Source organism: Cebus imitator, unplaced genomic scaffold, assembly GCF_001604975.1.
Source record: "Cebus imitator isolate Cc_AM_T3 unplaced genomic scaffold, Cebus_imitator-1.0 Scaffold177, whole genome shotgun sequence".
Lineage (NCBI taxonomy): Eukaryota > Metazoa > Chordata > Mammalia > Primates > Cebidae > Cebus > Cebus imitator.
Window position 1 is genome coordinate 490,309 of NW_016107492.1, and position 21,551 is coordinate 511,859.

The 21,551-nt window shown below is 38.8% G+C and overlaps 1 protein-coding gene across 5 annotated transcripts in view; it reads left to right on the forward strand.

Moving 5' to 3' along the window:
• The window catches only part of FAM13A (family with sequence similarity 13 member A), a 390,503-nt gene that overhangs the window by 41,750 nt on the left and 327,202 nt on the right, over positions 1–21,551 (forward strand). For 2 of the 5 annotated variants that reach the window (XM_017545085.2, XM_017545083.2), the window contains exon 1: positions 13,159–13,411. The exons of 1 other annotated variant lie outside the window; for it this stretch is intronic. In XM_017545085.2, the coding sequence (XP_017400574.1) occupies positions 13,385–13,411 (27 nt within the window). In that variant the 5' untranslated portion in view covers positions 13,159–13,384. Of the gene's footprint in view, positions 1–13,003; positions 13,412–21,551 lie in introns of those variants that run through there. 2 more of the 5 variants (XM_017545082.2, XM_037744490.1) reach the window with 2 other exon arrangements.

Below are 21,551 nucleotides of genomic sequence, written 5' to 3' on the forward strand. Positions count from 1 at the left end.
TTTATGTTTTTTAATTAAGCAGGACAGAATGCATTTTTAAATACAGCAGTTAATGCTGTTTTAGTCCCTGTAGGAAATACTCCTTGTTGTATTTTGAGCCCAGAGTGTTTCAAAAATGATGTTTCTAAGTGAATTCTGTAATCTGAAACTGGGTCATCCTTCTTGCCTGCAAGATTGTGTGATGGACCAATCAATTTTTTTTGTAGAAGAATCTGGTGGTTTTCAGCAATTTTTCTAGCTCGTTTTGGCCCTCCTCATGAGGAGGTTTTGGAGGGTTCTTTAATACCTTCCTCACATTTATCACATTCTGCCCCTGTGATTCATTTTCATGCTTCTTCGTAAAGCCCTAATATCATGTGAGTAAACTGGCAAAGGTCAGGGAGTCCTGGATTATAAGCTCCTCTGAGGATTCTAAATTCCTTAGTAAAGTTTGGAGGATTTTCCCATGGGTGAAGGAAGTCCTTTACCATGGCTTTGAGCTTAGACCATGAGTAAAGGTTATGGCAGAAAGGCCTGGCTTAGCAGAGGGTCTTACTTTGTTCAGCATCTAACTTCTCTTATCATCATCTTCAGGGTGAAAGGGTAATTTAGCAAAAAGGTTACTGGACACTCAGAGTATTTAGGTAGAGTTGGATAAAGACGGAATGGTTGGAGTTAGTTCATGCAGAGTACAGTCCTCTTCCATCTGTTGCTTAAGCTTTTTGTTTTGTTTTGTTTTGTTTTTCTTGCAAAGAATCTTTTAATGAGGCAGTTTTAAATTTATTTAGCCTTGTAGTTGCTCTGCGTATCCGTTAAATAATACAGCCCAATGTTTTTGTGGGTTTTTTTTTTTTTCCTAATATACCTTTCAAATAAATAATGTTATCCCAATTAAAACTTCCCCATTGTGGCCATCTTAATTTTAAGTTGTCTCTAGTAAGGTTAGCCCACTTTTCTGAAAATGGTTAAGGTATGGCTGCTGGGATTGGCTGAGACCCAGCCATTGTTACAGACGCATACTCCTAAGCTAGGTTTTCAGCTTGTTTACCTACAAAGGTGGGTTGTGGTTTATTCCTAAGAACTCCAGTTTGTGAGTCTGGAGGCTTTCTCAGGCCAAATTTAGTTTCACTTAACATCCTATAAAAGAGACTATGAGACTATGATGAGATTCCAGTTGATAAATGGAGAAAAAAATGAATCAAAAACACTTAACGGAAAATATAAATGGCTAATAAGGATTTTTCATATCTTTAATTTTACTGAAAAAAAAAGAATGTAAGTTTAAAATAGAGAAACCATTTTCACTTACTAAATATTATGAAATATTAGGAAATATGTTACAAAATCTTCCTACTTGGGTAGGGTAGGTTGTAGTATAGAAACTACCAGAGCCAGTGCATGTCAGGAGTGCTGGCCCACGTCATGTTCTTTGTATTCCTGAAATTTCACTTTCAGGAACCTTTACTAGAAAATAATTAGAGTAAGGACAAAGCATTACTTACTGTCAAACATATATAAAATCAGAAACTGTGTAAATGTCTAAAAATGAGAGAATGACTAAGGAAACTGTTGTGTGTACAAAAAGTAATACCACTTCTGATTTAATTTGCTTATAATGTTATTAACAACATGGGAGTATGCCTGCTTCTGATGCAATGTTAAGTGAAAAAAGTTGGGATATAAAATTATAAGTTAGATCTGAATTATGTTTTTTAACAAGTATAGAAAATATATAGGAAGTAGATATGTTAGTTGTTGATGGGGGTCCTGTGTTACTCTTTTTCACTATGTTTGCTTCTTTATCAACAGATCTATGTAGGGGAGGAAAGATATCTCTTTCTCACTAATCCTAGGTTTATGGCTGAGGTCCCTGTAACAAAAGACACATTAACAAGAGAAAAACATACACATTTATTTAATAAATTTTATGTGATATGGGAGCCTCCATAAGAATATAAAGACCCGAATAAATGGTTGAACTTGTGTAGTTTTATGCTAGGTTTGATGAAGCGTTGGACAATCATGGAGAACTATGACAGGACAAAGGGGGTATAATGGTAATAAACTGGGGGAAATTTAGCAAGCTGTGTTTGTTCAGATCTCTGTGACTCTTTATCTTCAGAAATAAGGATGTTCTTTTCCTTCAGGTATAGGAAAGACACCTCTCACATAAGGGTCTTATGACTGCTTCAGGAGAGGTCAAAAAATCCTTTCTAAGTTCTATGATATATTTCAGGGGAAAAGCATGGGAGAAGCTGATGATGACCTTCCTATCTCTGCAGTTTTCTCAGATTCCTTCATCTTAAATTATCCAAAATGCCAAGGTGCCATATTTTGGAGTAGCGTGTCCCGAATCCTGTTATCTGCATTTACTAATTGTAAAGAGTTTTTTTTTTCCTTTTCTTTTTCTTTTTTTGAGATAGAGTCTCACTCTGTTGCTCAGGCTGGAGTGCAGTGGCACGATCTTGGCTCACTGTAACCTCTGCTGCCCGGGTTCAAGCAATTCTCCTGCCTTAGCCTCCCACGTAGCTGGGATTACAGGTGCACACCACTGTGCCTGGCTAATTTCTGTAGTTTTTAGTAGAGACGGGGTTTCACCATCTTGGCCAGGCTAGTCTTGAACTCCTGACCTCATGATCCACCTGCCTTGGCCTCCCAAAGTACTGACATTACAGGTGTAAGCCACTGAGCCTGGCCAAGAGTTTTTTTGTTTTTATTCTTCCCATCTCCCATTGGACTGATTACAAGAGAAGGTATCATGTCTTTCATACCAGTGTCTGTAGAAGATGTAGCTTAGCGCCTAGCCTAGTGTCAGTAAAAATATTGATTGGATAATGAGCTTATAGGTGACCTTATCTTTTTCGTTGTTGTTTATACTTTAAGTTCTGAGATACATATGTAGAAAGTGCGGGTTTGTTACATAGGTATACACATGCCATGGTAGTTTAATGCACTCATCAACCTGTCACCTACATTAGGTATTTCTCCTAATGCTATCCCTCCCCTATTCCCTACCCAATGACAGGCCCTGGTGTATGATGTTCTCCTCCCTGTGTCTATATGTTCTCATTTTCAACTTCCACTTATGAGTGAGAACATACAGTGTTTGGTTTTCTGTTGCTGTGTTAGTTTGCTAAGGATAATGTTTTCCAGCTTCATCCATGTCCCTGCAAAGGACATGAACTCATCATTTTTGATGGCTACATTGTATTCCATGGTGTATATGTGCCACTTTTTATTTATCCAATATATCATTGATGGGCATTTGAGTTGGTTCCAAGTCTTTGCTATTGTAAACAGTGCTGCAGCAGACATACATGTGTATGTGTCTTTATAGTAGAATGATTTATAATCCTTTAGGTATATACCCAGTAATGGGATTGCTGGGTCAAATGGTATTTCTAGTTCTAGATCCCTGAGGAATCACCACACTGTCTTCCACAGTGGTTGAACTAATTTACACTTCCACTAGCAGTGTAAAAGCATTCCTATTTTTCCACATCCTTTCTAGCATCTGTTATCTCCTGACTTTTTAATGGTCATCATTCTAACTGGCCTGAGATGGTATCTCATTGTGGTTTTGATTGGTATTTCTCTAATGACCCGTGATGATGAGCTTTTTTTCATGTTTGTTGGACATGTAAATGTCTTTATTTGAGAAGTGTCTGTTCATATCCTTCACCCACTTTTTGATGGGGTTGCTTGTTATTTTCTTGTAAATTTGTTTAAGTTCTTTATAGATTCTGGATATTAGCCCTTTGTCAGATGGGTAGATCGCAAAAATTGTCTCCCATTCTGTAGGTTGCCTGTTCACGCTCATGATAGTTTCTTTGGCTGTGCAGAAGCTCTATAGTTTAATTAGATCTCATTTGTCAGTTTTGGCTTTTGTTGCCATTGCTCTTAGTGTTTTAGTCATGAAGTCTTTGCCCATGCCTGTGTCCTCAATGGTATTGCCTAGGTTTTCTTCTAGGGCTTTTTTACGGTTTTAGGAGGTGACCTAATCTTTAGGCTTTATTTTTCATGATGGACATGTTACTTGAGTAATCAGAAAAAGAAGACAAAGTTTTTAAATATTAGAGAAAGTTTCTGTAATGATAATGTTCTTTAGTAATAAGCCAAGTATTCTAACGGGTGAATGGGAAGCATAAGTGATACAATCTAGATGAAGGCAGAAGAAACTTTTTTTTCATCTTTTTTTTAATAGAGAAGATTATGTCCATATTCCCATCCCCATTCCCTTTTATGGGATTTGGATTGTGTTATTCTGTGCTGTGGAAGTAGAAACTGCACAGTGTTTTCCGTATATGAATAGAAATGTAATGTACTCTGTTGTCCTGTGTGTTGCTTGGCATGCTTTGGTTCTTGGCTCTGTTGCAGGGCATACTGTTTGGCTGTAGATGCACAAGGAATATTAGATATGAAGGGAAGTATTGAAATGGGAGCTGTTTTGGGTTTCCCTTTTTCTCTCATCTACTTCTCCTTGGATATAACTTTAGTATGCCTTTGTTACTGGTATAATTTAAAGCATTTTAAAGTTGGGGCAGGTGTAACTTCACATGTAATATTATTCAGCATTCTCTAAGTCTGCCAGATATTTTTTTTAAAAAAATTGAAAGATATCCTGGTTCTCTCACCAAAATTGATTAGAAGGCTGGAGAGACTCACAGAGAGAAGGAAGAGCAATGTGGTCTGGCAGCCAACCTGAGAGCCACACGGGGAAGGGGAACTCCCGCGCAGCCAAGGGAGGCAGTGAGTGTCCTCACTACCCAGCTGGGGAAACTTTGCCTTTTCCACAGAACTGTGTAACCCACGGATCAGAAGGTCCCACTGGCAAACCCACACCGCCAGGCCTAATGTCCCATCCCAGAATGCACAGATTCCTACAGCCTCTCAGCTGGAATCTGATTAAGCCTACCAAATTCCTGGGGTGAGGGGCAGGTCATCCAGCATAGGCTGCCTTTTGCCTGCTGTCTAAGCCATTTCATCTCCTTGGAGGAGGGGCAACAGCCAGTACAGGTATTGATCAACTTACGACCTATGCAACTTATGACCATTCGACTTTACGACCACAATCGCTAGCCACGACTGCTCCACGTCTGGCAACACAAACGTTGCCCAGCTGGGCGTACCACAGTGTGGACCAGCTTCCAGCAGCACTACCATCTCCGCGTGCATATAGCCTACTCAACTTACAACCAAATCGTGATACGACGGGTCTGTTGGAACCAATCGTGGTCGTAAGTAGAGCACTAGCTGTACTGGGACTCACACTGCCTGACACGCTAAGTTCCCTGGTCCAGGGAAGGGTAGCATTCATTTCTAGAACTCCAGCCTGGCTTTTCCCCTGCTGGAGCCAGGGAGGCTGGACAGCTTGGGCCCCAAGACTTGTCCCCACAGTGCAACACACCAGCTATGGCAGTTGGTAGCCAGAGTACCTCTTCAGGTCTAACCCTGACCCATCCTTTCTGAGTGGGCAGGTCTTCCCTGTGGGATCTCCAATAACTTCAGCCAGAAGATAAGGGACAATTTGGATCTCCCAAGGGCTTGAGCCCACAGAGAGGAGGGGTGGCCACAGTCTCTATGGACCAGCAAACTTAGCTGCTCCTTCTGGTAGTTCTGAGGAATCCAGGCAACCCAGACACATGGGTTTCGCCTCAGCAAAATACACTCTCTCCACCAAGGGACAAAGGGCTTTACTAAATGGGTCCTGCTCCCCATTCCACCCAACTGGGTGACCCTCCAATAGGGGTTGTCATATACCCTATACAGGAGTGATCCTACTGGCATCAGGTTGGTGCCCCTTGAGGTCAGAGGTCCCAGAAGAAGGAGAAAGCACCCATCTTTTCTGCTCTTTATCCTCTTTGAGTGACATCTCCAGGCATGGGAGAAAATTAGATGAATAAGGCCTGAAGCAAACCCTCAGAAAACTGCAGCAGCCCTACAGAAAAGGGACCTGGCTATTGAAAGAAAAGCAAGCAGAAAGCAACAACAGCATCATCAACAACAACAAACAGCACCCCCCCCCCAAAAAAAAAAAGCCAGCCCATCCAAGGGTCAGTAGTCTCAAAGACCGAAACTAGACAAACTCACAAAGATAAGAAGGAATCAACAACAAAAAAATGCTTAAAACCCAAAGGGCCAGAGTGCCTCTTCTCCAAATTATCACAACCTCTCTCCATCAAGGGTACAATACTGGATGGAGGATGAGATGGATGAATTGATGGAAGTAGGCTTCAGAAGATGAGTAATAAAAAACTATGATGAGCTAAAGGAGCATGTTGTAGCCAAATGCAAAGAAACCTTGATAAAAGGCTAGAGGAATTGCTAATTAGAATAACCAGTTTAGAGAGGAACATAAGTGGAGCTGAAAAACACAACACGAGAACTTTGTGAAGTATACACAAGAATCAGCAGCTAAATTTACTAAGTGGAAAAAAGGATATCAGAGTTTGAAAACCATCTTGCTGAAATAAGACATGCAGACAAGAATAGAGGGAAAAATAATGAAAATCAATGAAGAAACTCTCCAAGAAATATGGGACTTTATAGAAAGACTGAACCTGTGATTGACTGGAGTACCAGAAGGAGATGGGGAGAATGGAAACAAGCTGGAAAACACACTTCAGGATATCATCCAAGAGAACTTCCCCAAGCTAGCAAGACAGGCCAACATGCAAACTCAGGAAATACTTAGAACACCATTAAGACACTCCATGAAAACATCAACCCCAAGACACATAATCCTCAGATTCTCAAAGGTCGAAGTGAAGGAAAAATTGTTAAGGGCAGCCAAAGAGAAAGGCCAAGTCATCTACAAAAGGAAGCTCATCAAACTAACAGCAGACCTCTTGGCAAAAACTCTACAAGCCAGAGGAGATTGGGAGCCAATATTCAACGTTCTTAAAAAAAAATTTTTCAACATAGAATTTTACATCCAGTCAAACTAAGCGTCATAAGCAAAGGAAAAAGAAAATCCTTTCCAGACAAGCAAATGCTGTGGGATTTTGTTACCACCAGGCCTGCCCTGTAAGAGCTCCTGAAAGAAGCACTAAATGTGGAAAGAAAAATCTAGTACCAGCCATTGGGAAAAAACAACAACAACAATAACAACAACAAAAATAAAACCCAAAATACAAAGACCAATGACACTATGAAGAAACTGCATTAACTAGTGCATAAAATAACCAAATAGCACCATGATGACAGGATAAAATTCACACATAACAATACTAACCTTAAATGGAAATGGGCTAAAATTAGACAAATGGGATCTAATTAAACTAAAGAGCTTCTACACAGCAAAAGAAACTATCATCAGAGTGAACAGGCAACCTATAGAATGGGAGACAATTTTTGCAATCTACCCGTCTGACAAAGGGCTAATATCCATAATCTACAAAGAACTTTAACAAATTTACAAGAAAACAGCCCCATCAAAAAGTGAGCAAAGTATATGAACAGACAGTTCTCAAAAGGAGACAGCCAACAAACATTTGAAAAAAAGCCCATCATCACTGGTCAGTAGAGAAATGCAAATCAAAACCACCATGATATGCTATCTCAATCCAGTTAGAATGATGATCATTAAAAAGTCAGGAGACAACAGATACTGGAGAGGATGTGGACAAATAGTAATGCTTTTACACTGTTGGTGGGAGTATAACTTAGTTCAACATTGTGGAAGACAGTGTGGCAATTCCTCAGGGATCTAGAACTAGAAATACCATTTGACCCAGCAATCCCATTACTGGGTATATACCCAAAGAATTATAAATTGTTCTGTTATAAAGACACATGCACACATATGTTTATTGCAGCACTGTTCAGAATAGCGAAGGCTTGGAACCAACCCAAATGCCTATCAATGATAGACTGAATAAAGAAAATGTGACACATATACACCATGGAATACTATGCAGCCATCAAAATGGTGAGTTCATGTCCTTTGCAGGGACATGGAGGAAGCTGGAAGCCATCATTCTCAGCAAACTAACACCGGGAACAGAAAACCAAACACTGCATATTCTCACTTACAAGTGGGAGTTGAACAATGAGAACACAAGGACACAGGGAGGGAAACATCACACACCAGAACCTGTCAGTGGGTGGGGGTCTAGGGGAGGGATAGCATTAGGAGAAATACTTAATGTAGATGACAGGGTGATGGATGCAGCCAACCACCATGGCACATGTATAACTGTGTAACAAGTCTGCATTTTCTGCACATGTACCCCAGAACTTAAAGTATAATAATTACAAAAAAAATGTAAATGGACTAAATGCCCCAATTAAAAGAAACAAACTGGCAAATTGGATAAGGAGTCAAGACCCATCAGTGTGCTGTATTCAGGAGACCCATCTTATGTGCAAAAAGACACAGGGCTCAAAATAAAGTGATGGAGGAAAATTTACCAAGCAAATGGAAAGAAAAAAAAAGCACAGGTTGCAACCCTAATATCTGACAAAACTGACTTTAAACCAACAAAGTTAAAAAAGATAAGGGCATTACATAATGATAAAGGGAACAATTCAACAAGAAGAGCTAACTATTCTGAATATATATGCACCTAATACAGGAGCACCCAGATTCATAAAACAAGTTCTTAGAGACCTACTAAGTGACTCAGACTCCCACACAATAATAGTGGAAGACTTTAACATCCCACTGTCAGTATTAGACAGATCGATGAGACAGAAAATTAAGAAGCCTATTCAGGATTTGAGCTCAGCTCTGAATTAAGTGTACCTAGTAGATGTCTACAGAGCTCTCTACCCCAAATCAACAGAATGTAAATTATTCTCAATGCCACATGGCACTTATTCTAAAATCAACCACATAACTGGAAATAAAACACTCCTCAGCAAATACAAAAAACTGAAATAATAAACAGTCTCTCAGTGCAATAAAGTTAGAATTCAGGATTAAGAAACTCACTCAAAACCACCCAATTTAATGGAAATTAAACAGTCTGCTCCTGAATGACTTCTGGGTAATGAAATTAAGGCAGAAATCAAGAATTTTTTTGAAACCAATGAGAACAAAGAGACTATGTACCAAAATCTCTGAGACACAGCTAAAGCAGTATTAAGAGGGAAATTTATAGCACTAAATGCCCATATCAGAAAGTTATAAAGATCTCAAATTGACACCCTAACATCACAATTAAAAGAGCTAGAGAAGTGAGAGGAAAGTAAACCAAAAGCTAGCAGAAGACAATAAATAACAAAGATCAGAGAAGAATTGAAGGAGGTAGAGACACAAAAAACCCTCCAAAAAAGCAACGAATCCAGGAGCTTGTTTATTTTTTTAAACGTTAACAAAATAGATAGACCACTGGCTAGACAAAGAAGAAAACAGAAGAATCAAATAGACATAATAAAAAATGATAAAGGAAATATCACCACTGACTCCACAGAAATACAAACTACCATCATAGAATACTATGAACGCCTCTATACAAATAAACTAGAAAATCTAGAAGAAACAGATAAATTGCTGGACAGATACACCCTACCAAGACTAAACCAGGAAGAAGTTGAATCCCTGCATAGACCAACAACAAGCCTGAAATTGAGTCAGTAATTAATAGGNAAAAAAAAAAAAAAAAAAAAAAAGCCCAGGGCCAGATGGATTTATAGCTTAATTCTACCAGAAATACAAAGAGGAGCTGGTACCATTTCTTCTGAAACTATTCCAAACAATTGAAAAGGAGGGACACTCCTTTAACTCGTTTTATGAAGCCAGCATCATCCTGATACCCAAACTGGGAAGAGACACAACAAAAAAGGAAAACTTTAGGCTACTACCCCTGATGAACATTGATGTGAAAATCCTCAATAAAATACTGGCAAACTGAGTCCAGCAGCACATCAAAAACTTATCCACCACGATCAAGTCAGCTTCATATCTGGGACGCAAGACTGGCTCAACATACACAAATCAATATATGTAATCCATCACATAAACAGAACCAAAGACAAAAACCACATGATTATCTCAACAGATGCAGAAAAGGCCTTTGATAAAATTCAGCATGTCTTCATGTTAAAATATCTCAATAAACTAAGTGGAACGTGTCTCAAAATAATAAAAGCTATTTATGACAAATCCACAGCCAGTATCATATTCAATGGGCAAAAGTTGGAAGCATTCCCTTTGAAAACAGGCACAAGACAAGGACCGCCCTCTCTCACCACTCCTATTCAACGTAGCATTGGAAGTTCTAGACAGGGCAATCAGGCAGGAGAACATAATAAAGGGTATTCAACTAGGAAGAGAGGAAATCGAGTTGTCTCTGTTTGCAGATGACATGATTTTATATTTAGAAAACCCCATCATCTCAGCCCACAAGCATTCCTTTACACCAACAATAGTCAAGCAGAGATCAAATCATGAATGAACATAATCACTACAAAGATAACAAAATACCTGGGAATACAGCTATCAAGGGATATGAGGGACCTCTTCGAGGAGAACTACAAACCACTGCTCAGTGAAATAAGAGAGAACACAAACAAATGGAAAAACATTCCGTCCTCATGGATAGGAAGAATCAATATCATGAAAATGGCCCTACTGCCCAAAGTAATCTATAGATTCAATGCTATTCCCATCAGACTGCCTTTGACATTCTTCAAGAATTAGAAAAAAACTATTTTAAATTTCTTACGGAATCCAAGAAGACCTTATATAGCCAAGAAAATCCTAAGCAAAAGAAAAACAAAGCTGAAGGCATCATGCTACCTGACTTCAAACTACAAGGCTACAGTAACCAAAACAGGACAATACTGGTACCAAAACAGACATACAGACCAATGGAACAGGACAGAGACCTCAGAAGTAACACCACAAATCTACAACCATCTGATCTTCAACAAACCTGACGAAAATAAGCAATGGGAAATTGATCTCCTATTCAGTAAATCGTGCTAGGAAAACTGGCTAGCCATATGCAGAAAATGGAAACTGGACCCCTTCATTACACCTTATACAAAAATTAACTCAAGATGGATTAAAGACTTAAATGTAAGACCTAAAACCATAAAAAACCCTAGAAGAAAACCTAGGCAGTACCATTTAGGGCATAGGCATAGGCAAAGATTTCATGACAAAAATGCCAAAAGCAATGGCAACAAAAGCCAAAATTGACAAATGGGATCTAATTAAAGTAAAGAACTTCTGTACAGCAAAAGAAACTATCATCAGAGTGAAGAGGCAACCTACAGAACGGGAGACAATTTTTGCCCTCTACCCATCTGACAAAGGTCTCATATTTAGAATCTATAAGAAACTTACACAAATTTACAAGTAAAAGACAACCCCATCAAAAAGTGGGCAAAGGATATGAACAGACACTTCTCAAAAGAAGACATTTATGTGGCTAAAAAACACGAAAAATAGCTCAACATCACTGTTCATCAGAGAAATCCAAATAAAACCACAGTGAGATACCATCTCATGCCAGTCAGAAGGGCAATTATTAAAACATCTGGAAACAATAGATGCTGGCAAGACTGTGGAAAAATAGGAATGCTTTTACACTGTTGGTGGGAGTGTAAATTAGTTTAACCATTGTGGAAGACAGTGTGGCAATTCCTCCCAGATCTAGAACCAGAAATACCATTTGACCCAGCAACCCCATTACTGGGTATAAACCCAAAGGAATGTAAATCATTCTGCTGCTATAAAGACACATGCACATGTATGTTTATTACAGCACTATTTACAATAACAAACACGTGGAACCAACCCAAATGCCTACCAATGATAGACTGGATAAGAAAATATGGTACATATACACCATGGAATACTATGCAGCCATAAAAAAGAACAAGATCATGTTCTTTGCAGGGACATGGATATAGCTGGAAGCCGTCATCCTCAGCAAATTAATACAGGGACAGAAAACCAAACACCACATGTTCTCATTCATAAATGGGACTTGAACATTAAGAGCACATGGACACAGAGAAGGGAACAACATACACCAGGGCCTATTGAGGGGTGGAAGGTGAGGAGAGGGAACTTAGAGGACAGGACAATAGATGCAGCAAAAGAAAAATTGACAGAAAAAATGGTAACAAAAACAAAAATAGGATAGTTTCCTTTTGGCTTACCTGAAGTGGCTATTTTAGCTATTAGTTCAGATATTTGGAAATTTTAAAATCTAACAAATTTCCTAGTGACAGCATGTAAAATAGAAAGTTATTGAAAAGTCAGTTAGAAGCTAACTTTTCAGCCTGCAAATCACATATGTAGAATTATGGCTATCTAGAAGTATGTTGTTTATGTTTATTATCATTATATTTTTATAAGACAACTTAAATGTAACTAGAAGTAGTAACAGCTACATGAAATAGAGCATTTTATTTAAAACAATTCTGGAACTACTCAGCCATAAAAAAGGATGAGTTCATGTCCTTTGCAGGGACATGGATGAAGCTGGAAACCGTCATTCTCAGCAAACTAACACAAGAACAGAAGACCAAACACCACGTGTTCTCACTCATGAGTGGGAGTTGAACAGTGACAACACATGGAAATGGAGGGGAACATCATACACCAAGGCTTTTCAGGGGGTGAGGGGCTGGGGAGGGATAGCATTAGGAGAAATACCTAATGTAAATGACGGTTGATGGGTGTAGCAAACCACCATGGCATGTGTGTACCCATATAACAAATCTGCATGTTCTGCACATGTACCCTAGAACTTAAACTATAATTTAAAAAAAGAAATATATATTTGTATATATATTCAGTTTGTGTGTGTATATGTATATATATAGAGAGACTGGTTTCCTGATATCAAAAAAAAAAAAATTCTGATGGAATAGGATGGAAGGAAGAAAATTTTGGTAGAATTTATTTAACTGGTTTCTAGGGGCAGTAGAAGAGAAAACGGCCTCAGAAAAACTGAATAATGTGCTTGCAGTTTTAAACCTGAGTCTGAATATGTAAATTTTTCTTAGAGCTGTGTGGAGTCTGGAAAGCAAGTGTGTGTTTTCACTTCATGCACTGTTGATCCTATTAATGAGTACCACCAGGTGACTGACAGTTTTCTGAGCAGAAGAAGCCTACATGTGGGATCTAGGGAGTCAGGTTTAAGAAAAAGATGTCAGCGACTTAAGACCCGTGTCACGTGACTCCCGCTATTTGCCAGCACTGAGGCTGTGGATCAGATTTCAACTCCAGGCAGTCCTTCCAACCATGTGGGTTCAGCCGAAAGAGAAGCAAAACCACTCTTCCTAAAATGTTAGAAGCTACTCTTTGCTTACCTTGGTGCCTTTGGATTGGGAGCTGTTTTTCACATCAAAGCCTATCTGCTGAATGGAATTTTAGTATTTTGCTGTCATTTTAATATTTTCGTCTGGTCTTTCTCAGTTCTTCCAGAGGCTTCCTGAGAGAATGGGGGCAGGAGCTCTAGCCATCTGTGTAAGTATAGGCCTTCTTCTGTCTTCTGTGTTTACTGCCAGTTTTTAGGAGAGGCCCTTACCCACCTTGTTCTGATGAGATGTTTGTGTAACTTGTTTTTACTTCCTAGGAGGTGGGGGGAGATTTGTTATTTAACTTCCTGTCTACTCAGATGGGTATTAGGCAGGATTTGGGATGGCATTCAGCATATTTGTGCACTTTAGTTTCCATAAAAGGTGAAAGATGCGTGCTGAATGCATCCTTTAAGTCAACTTGATTTACAGTAGAGCACTTTCAAGCGTTTTAGACTTTCTTGTTTCTGAATAGTTAAATATGAATGCTTAATTGTAGTTCTTAGAAAAATCTTATGGCTAGCTTGAGAAAGAATTGAAGTAACCATTAATTTATTACTTTTGAGTATGTGTATGATATTTTTCTGTTTTATATTTCTATTTTCATTTAGTAATTCTGGAGTTTCTGTTTCAGCATAGTTGCTGAAAGTGCTGGTGGAAAAGCTTAGTTGATAAATGTTTGTGAATCCTTAAACTGTAGAAATGGTTGTTATAACACAGTAGTATTAATAAGTAACACTGAAATAAAATCATTGGGAAAGTGTGCATATTTCCGGGGTTTTAGAATTCTTAGAATTCATGAATTTCTAAGTTATTCTGCTGGTGCTTGTACAAAACCTTTTGTAATAATCAAATATTATCAATTATATAATTTACAGAATGCTGCAATTTAAATTTTGATTTTACTGTATAGAAAATGCATATATCATATGGGAATTACACATATTTGTATTTCAAGTTGCTACTGTATTCCATAGGGACATTTTATTTGCTAAAACATACTAAATGAGAAATATCTTCTTCCTTATTATCACCTTAACTGCTCACTTAAAAAATCACACCCAGGTCAGATCCTTTTTTTTTTTTTTCTTTTTTAAAGTTTCAGAAAGAGCTGCAATTTGCTGTAGCTTTTGATGGCATTCTGAAATGTTTAGAAATACCTGGGCAGTTTTTGACACATAGACACCAGATGGTCACCAGATGGTAGACTAGCCCCATAGATTAAGTTTTCTTAGTGAAACTGCAGAATGACTTTCTTGTTTCCAGGCTCAAATTTCAGCACCCTGTGTGCCAGTCTGTCTTTCCCTTTAACCCTGAGGCTTAGTAGCATCCAGGTATGCATGTGTTTATTTATTTTTTTATCACCCCAAGGAGTTTCCTTCAAAACCTGATTTATCTATGTGTAAAACACTGACTTTTCTTTCACTGCAGAGATGGCCCTTCTGTTTTTCTAGCTTTATAAAAGAAACAATATAGAACTGAAAATGTGTAGAATGAGGCAGCAGATTGACCTGTTTGTCATGCAGATTGGTAGTCATCTCTGATTGTCTGATTAGATCTTTACTTCTTTCCCATGACCTGTAATATACTGATCTCTACCTTGACTGGAATGCACACTGACTCATGTACTAAACTTTATATTTTCCCTTAATTTATATCCAAAGCATGTATAAAATTTCAGTTAAAGTTGACATAAAAATCACACAGTTTAAGAAATTGTTCACTCTCGTAGGTGAATAATTCTCAATCATTTCTACCCTTCACCTTAAGGTTGCCCTTTGATTGTGTTGTGTCCCAGTTTTACTGTAGGAGGAAATACTTAACATTTTCAACAGTTGTACCATAGCATGTCTGGAAAAAGATAGCTTTTGGAGAACAAGAAAATTTTTTTTTAACACTGTGACAGAAAAGGGAGAACTAAGTCACACATTAATGCATTCAGTGAGTGGTTTTAGTCTGTGTATGGGTGGAGAGTAAGCTTTTCCTCTGCCCTTTCTGCAGTTTTATTGAAATGACTGACAATAGATTAATAGGAGAAAAAGTTACACATTTATTAATGTGTATATTGATATGAGAGTCCCATAAATATGAGATTCAAAGAAGGGCCAGGTGGTTGAAGCTTAAATGCCTAATGTTTGGGGAAGAAGGAAGGAGGGGGCTGCAGGCAATTTTAGAGAAGTAGTAAATCATTTTTAAAGGAAATGAAGCGGTTCAAAGAGCAGTGGCCTGGGACCCTGTTTCCCTGAGCTATGGTGAAGTGGTGGAAAGGTGAGGGGTGGAATTTCACTGTGAATGAAGGTTGCGTTATGCAGATAAAGTCTCCCAACCAATCTCTTGGAGTTATCTTCAAAAGAATAGATGAAAAGTCAGTGCGAATATGGTGACAACTTTTAGTCTCTTTTCTGATGGTTAATTTTTCTTGGTTATTTGATGAGATTCCCAGGAAGTAGGTCTTAAGACAGTTTCATTTGGCCAGGTTCTGTGGCTCACGCCTGTAATCCCAGCACTTTGGGAGGCCGAGGTGGGTGGATCACGAGGTCAAGAGTTCGAGACCATCCTGGTCAACACGGTGAAACCCTGTCTCTACTAAAAATACAAAAAATTAGCCGGGCATGGTGGCGCGTGCCTGTAATCCCAGCTACTCAGGAGGCTGAGGCAGGAGAATTGCCTGAACCCAGGAGGCGGAGGTTGCGGTGAGCCGAGATCGCGCCATTGCATTCCAGCCTGGGTAACAAGAGCGAAACTCCATCTCAAAAAAAAAAATATATATATATATATAAATTAGCCGGGCGTGGTGGCATGGGCCTGTAATCCCAGCTACTTGGGAGGCTGAGGCAGAAAAATTGCTTGAACAGGGACTCAAGAGGTGGAGGGTGCAGTGATCCGAGATCGCACCACTGCACTTTAGCCTCGGCTACAGAGTAAGACTCTGTCTCAAAAAAAAAAAAAAAAAAGTTTCATTTCTTTTGGAAAGAATCTTCCTTAATCAGGTAAGGAAGTTCCAGAGAGAGTTCCGGTCAGTGCTTTAGGAAAGAAAAAGGATCAGCAAGACTGAGGGCAGAGCAGGAGAGCGGAAAGGCAGAAAGAGACCTGGGTTCTGAGGCTTATTTCTAAGTGCTATTAATTAAATGTTCCAAGCACGACAGAGTACCATATTTTGAGGTACAGCTTTTTGAACCTCATCATTTGGGACTTAAATAGACATATATGTAGCAACTCCTTAAGTATCCTGCTGCTGAAGATAGTAATACTTCAGACAATACAATGAGTACTGGATATATTTGTTGGGGGGCGGTGTAGGTATGTGTGTTTATGGACTCTTGAAGTGGGACCTCGTTCAGCTCCCACACTCTACTGCCACACTTCACAGCTGCCCCAGGTGTGGCTCCAACAGGCCCAGTGAAGCAAGGTGGCTGCCCTTCCAAAGGGTATAGGCAGCAAACTTTAGTGACCACATAGAGCTGTCTCTGCCAGTGCAGAGTGCATGAGACATAGGAGCCTGCCTGCCTCTACATAGATTTCAAAGGATGGGACCAACATTCTACAGAGCCACAGTATGAGGTTTAGGCAGAGTTGCTGCAGGACCAACCCACCAAGCCATGAGGGCAGGAGCACCTAGAGACTTAGGGGCTCAACCTCTGCCCAGCAAAGCCGTGGGGGGCAGGTCCCAGTGGCCTGAAGGTCAGAGATGGAGCCAAAAAGGGTTATTGAGCCCTAAGGTCTAATGGAGTTTGTTCCATTGGGTTTTGGATTTTCTCAGGGCCTGCTACTCATTTCTTCTTTTCTATTTCCCCTTTTTGAATGGGAGTGTTTATCCTATGCCTGACCCACCTTTGTATTTTGGTAGCGTATAACTTGTTTGATTTCACAGGCTCATAGCTAGACAGGAGATTGCCTCAGTATGAATTGTACCTTGAGTCTCACCCATAGTTGATTTCAATGATATTTTTTGAGTTGATGCTGGAGTGAGTTAAGATTTTAGGGACTGTTGAGATGGAATGAATGTATTTTGCATGTGAAAAGGATACAAATTTTGGAGGACCAGAGGTGTAATGCCATAGACTAAGTGTTTGTTCTTCCAAAATTCACATGGTGAAACCTATTTTCCAATGTGATGATATTTGGAATTGAGGACTCTGGGAGGCTGTTAGGTCATGAATGTGGTGCCCTAATGAATGGGACTAGTAGCCTCGTAAAAGAGCCCCCAGACAGTTCTCTGACCCCTCTGCCATGTAAGGAAACAGCAGAAAGAACCAGAAAGCCAGCCCTCACTAGACACTGAAACTGTGTATGCCTTGGATCTTGGACTTTCCAACCTCTAGAACTATGAGAAATAAATTTCTCTTGTTTATAAGCATATCCGATTTATGATACCTTTTGTTATAGCAGTCTGAACAGCTTAAGACAGTCTGTAAAGCTACTTCCTTGCATATTTTCTATATGTAGTTCTATCTGTTCTCCTCATTGTATCTCCTGTTATCTATTTAGTGGAATCAAATTTTGTTAAATAGTACATCAAACAAATACTGCATAAGTTCAAGATTCAAGACCATGATGGTTATTTTGGTAGTTCTATTTGTTTTTGTTATTTGTTTTGGAGATAGAGTCTCGCTCTGTTGCCCAGGCTGGAATGCAGTCGCATGATCTTGGCTCACTGCCACCTCTGCCTCCTGAGTTCAAGTGATTCTCCTGCCTCAGCCTCCCATGTAACTGGGATTACAGGCGCCCGCCACCACACCTGGCTGATTTTTGTATTTTTTAGTAGAGACAGGGTTTCACCATGTTGGCCAGGCTGGTCTCGAACTCCAGACTTCAGGTGATCCACCCGCCTCAGCCTCCCAAAGTGCTGGGATTACAGGCATGAGCCGCCACATCCAGCCTGTAGTTCTAGTTTGATGCTTGGTATCAAATTCATCCCACACAGTCTACAGTTAGGTTTTCTAAATACCAAGATTAATTTATTGAATTTTGTAAAAACATGCTGTTTTTTATTTGGAGTTTTAGACAGAACATGAGTTTTGTCCAGGCACAGTTGCTCACACCTGTAAGCCCAGCCCTTTGGGATGCCAGTTGCAGGTGGATCACATAAGGCCAGGAGTTCAAGACCAGTATGACCAGCATGGTGAAACCACACCTCTACTACAAATACAAAAAAATTAGCTGTGTGTGGTGGCATACACCTGTGGCCCCAGCTACTCAGGAGGCTGATGCGTGAAGATTGCTTGAACCCAGAAGGTGGGGGTTGCAGAGATCATGCCACTGCACTCCAGCATGGGTGACAGGGCTTGTGAGACACTGCCTCAAAAAAAGAAAAAAAAAAAGAAGAAGAAAAAAAGAACATGAGTTTTGTTTGGAGTCTTGCATACCTGGCAAGTTTTGGTTTTTGTCACTGACTACACTCTGATTTTAGTCATTAGTGAGCAGTGTGGTGCTATCTTGATAGAGTTTACGTAATATTTGACCATCTGTTCAACTTCCCTGATACTATTTATTTGTTTTTCTCAGTAACAGACTATAAAGTTTAGATAGAAATAATCATATCTCATTTGTATTTCTTGCCTTTTGCTGTGGGCTAGACAGCAGTTAGTAGTTGTTAAATTAATGTTGCACAAAACAGAATCCTATTCTCTATATTTAGCTGTTTCACCTAAGTGTATTTTATTTTTATATAGGTTATTTGAAGACTAGGGGCATGCCTGTAAAACATTTTATCTTCTGATCATTCTTTTTTTGTAAAAATTGCAGTTTCCCATCTAGTAAGTTTTAGCAGTATAATTGTACATATTTTCTACTTTTCTCTTTTGAGTGTCTAACTAAATACTATAGGAATTCTCTTACTATGTGTGCAGTCAATGCAGGTGATATATTCCATCTCAGATAATGTGCAGGCCAGCCAGTGTGTGGCTTTCCCTCAGGTAGCCATGCAATCCACATTAGGGTCAAATGTCACAACAGTCAAACTAGAATCTCAGTAGCTCAAGGAAACAAAGATTTATTTACAGATTAATCAAAGTCTAATGTAGACTGATGGAGTTCTCCTCCACCTGGCCACTCTGGTACCAGGCTGCTTTCATTCTGTGGAGTATTTGCTACCTTAACTTACGACCCTGACTCCTCCAAGGTTACATCAGGGAAAGTAAGAGAGGGATGAAGTGCACATGCTTTTATCTGTCTCATCCTGGAAGTGACTTGCCTCTCTTCTCCTCACAGTTCATTGCTTTGATCTAGTCATGTGTTCCCGTCTAAATGTAAAGGTAGTTGGGAACTGTACACAAATATTCCATGAAATATTAACAGTCTATTTCACTAAAAGGAATTATGCATTTCAGGTGCTGCTGGCAGACTTCTGAATGATAGATAAAGGGAGCCTAAGGATAAAGACTTTATACAGTGATGAATGGTAGAAAAGTGGTGATATCCTTGAACCACTGAATCCGCCAACTTAGAGTCTTCCTTCTACTGAATGCCTTTGTATTACTATAATATGATAATAAATGTCATTAGTATTTTAGCCAATTGGAGCTGGAATTTCAATTACTTGCAGTCAAAATATCTTAACAAATACGCTTCATCTTACAATGCCTTGCTATTCTGTGGTTTGGGAAAGCTTTTCATGAAATGAACTGGTACAGGATTTGAGAGCAAGAGATGTAGCGTTGCTTTGAGTCTTAGTTAGGCCACTTGCTGGCTTTTTGAACTTGACAAGATACTTTCAAGCTCTCTCACTTTCTTCACCTATCAAATAGGGATAATAGTAGCCTAAATTGGATTGCTGTGGACATCAAACAATAATATGAAAATACATTGTAAGCTATGTAGCATCCTAAAATTTTTACCTTTGTGAAATGGCAGGCTACTTTGTGTCTTGCCTTATGGTGGTTTCCTTAAAATTGTTACTGTTGGTTCATTGTACTTTATTTTAAATAAAATAAAAAAAAATCTCTGTGATCTGAGGGGACTTGTTATATTATTGGATTTAGACTAAACTCTAAACAGAATTAAACATTTAGTTGTGCTTCTCTACACCGAAGAATAGGTTAATGAAAGCCAAACAAAGGCATTATATATTTTCTTCTGTAAACTTGTAATGCAAGTGGAATTTTCATCTATGTTATACAGAATTCAGAAGTCAAACAAAAGTGTGGTGTCTTAGTCTCTTCAGGCTGCTCATGGGGATACAAACATTCAGACCATAGTGTATGGTCAATTCCTTAGTTACAGATTAGTGTTAAGAAGCTGTGAGAGGGTATATGTAAAATCACTAGAATCTAGACGATTTAGTTTAGGGTCAGTTGTTTTGAGTGAGAGTTAGCATAAGGAAGCTTTAGTGATAGTGATAGAAAGTGCCCACGAGCATGAAGTAGCATAGAAAGTGAAAGAATGGGCTAATTGGGTAACAAAGATTGTGTTAAGACCAAGAGTTAGATTCATGTGATCTAAATCTTAAAACTGAATTAGGAAAATTAAATTTCAGAGACGAGGAAGAAGCTTTGTCCGGTAGTTCCCGAAATGGAAAGAAACTATAAGAAAGCATACTTTAGCTGTTATCTGCAAATATGAATTTACAATGGTTTAGTGATACTTCAGTGAGTCATAGTATAAGTTTATATAATTAACATGTAAATAGGCAGACTGGAGATTTTTAAAAAGTCATCCAATGAATGATTCATGGAAAAAGATTCCATGTTTTATTTTACTCCAACTTTAAATTATTTCAGCTATCCCCTTTAATAATGTTAAGCTTGGAGGGGCCACTCTATCAGATATTGAAATAACAAATCAAAACAGTTTTGTAATGACTAGTCACTTGGAGAAAAATAATTGGTTGGGTTTCTTCCTTATTATTTAAATTACAGATGGATGAGACTGTACATATGAAAGTAAAATCATAAAAATAATAGTATATATGTGAATTAAAAATAATTTTGGATTGAGGAATGTTGTTCTAAAGAAGATTGGTAAATATATTCTTACTGGCTATATTAATTTTTCTACCAATTCAGTGGTTTACACAGTTGTTTCAAAAGAACGTCATGGTACCTCTTATTTATTTTTATGGTATCTTCTTTTTTTCGATTTAACCTAATCTTTTGGCAAATCAGAAAGTGAAAATATTAGAGACTCTTAAAATGAGATAGAGAACATTACTACAGAATTATTAAATTTTTACTCAATTTCCTCTATGAAAATATATACATTACTTAAAATAATACAGTAGGTCAGGCGTGGTGGCTCATGCCAGTAATCCCATCACTTTGGGAGGCCAAGGCGGGCGGATCATGAGATCAGGAGTTCGAGACCAGCTTGGC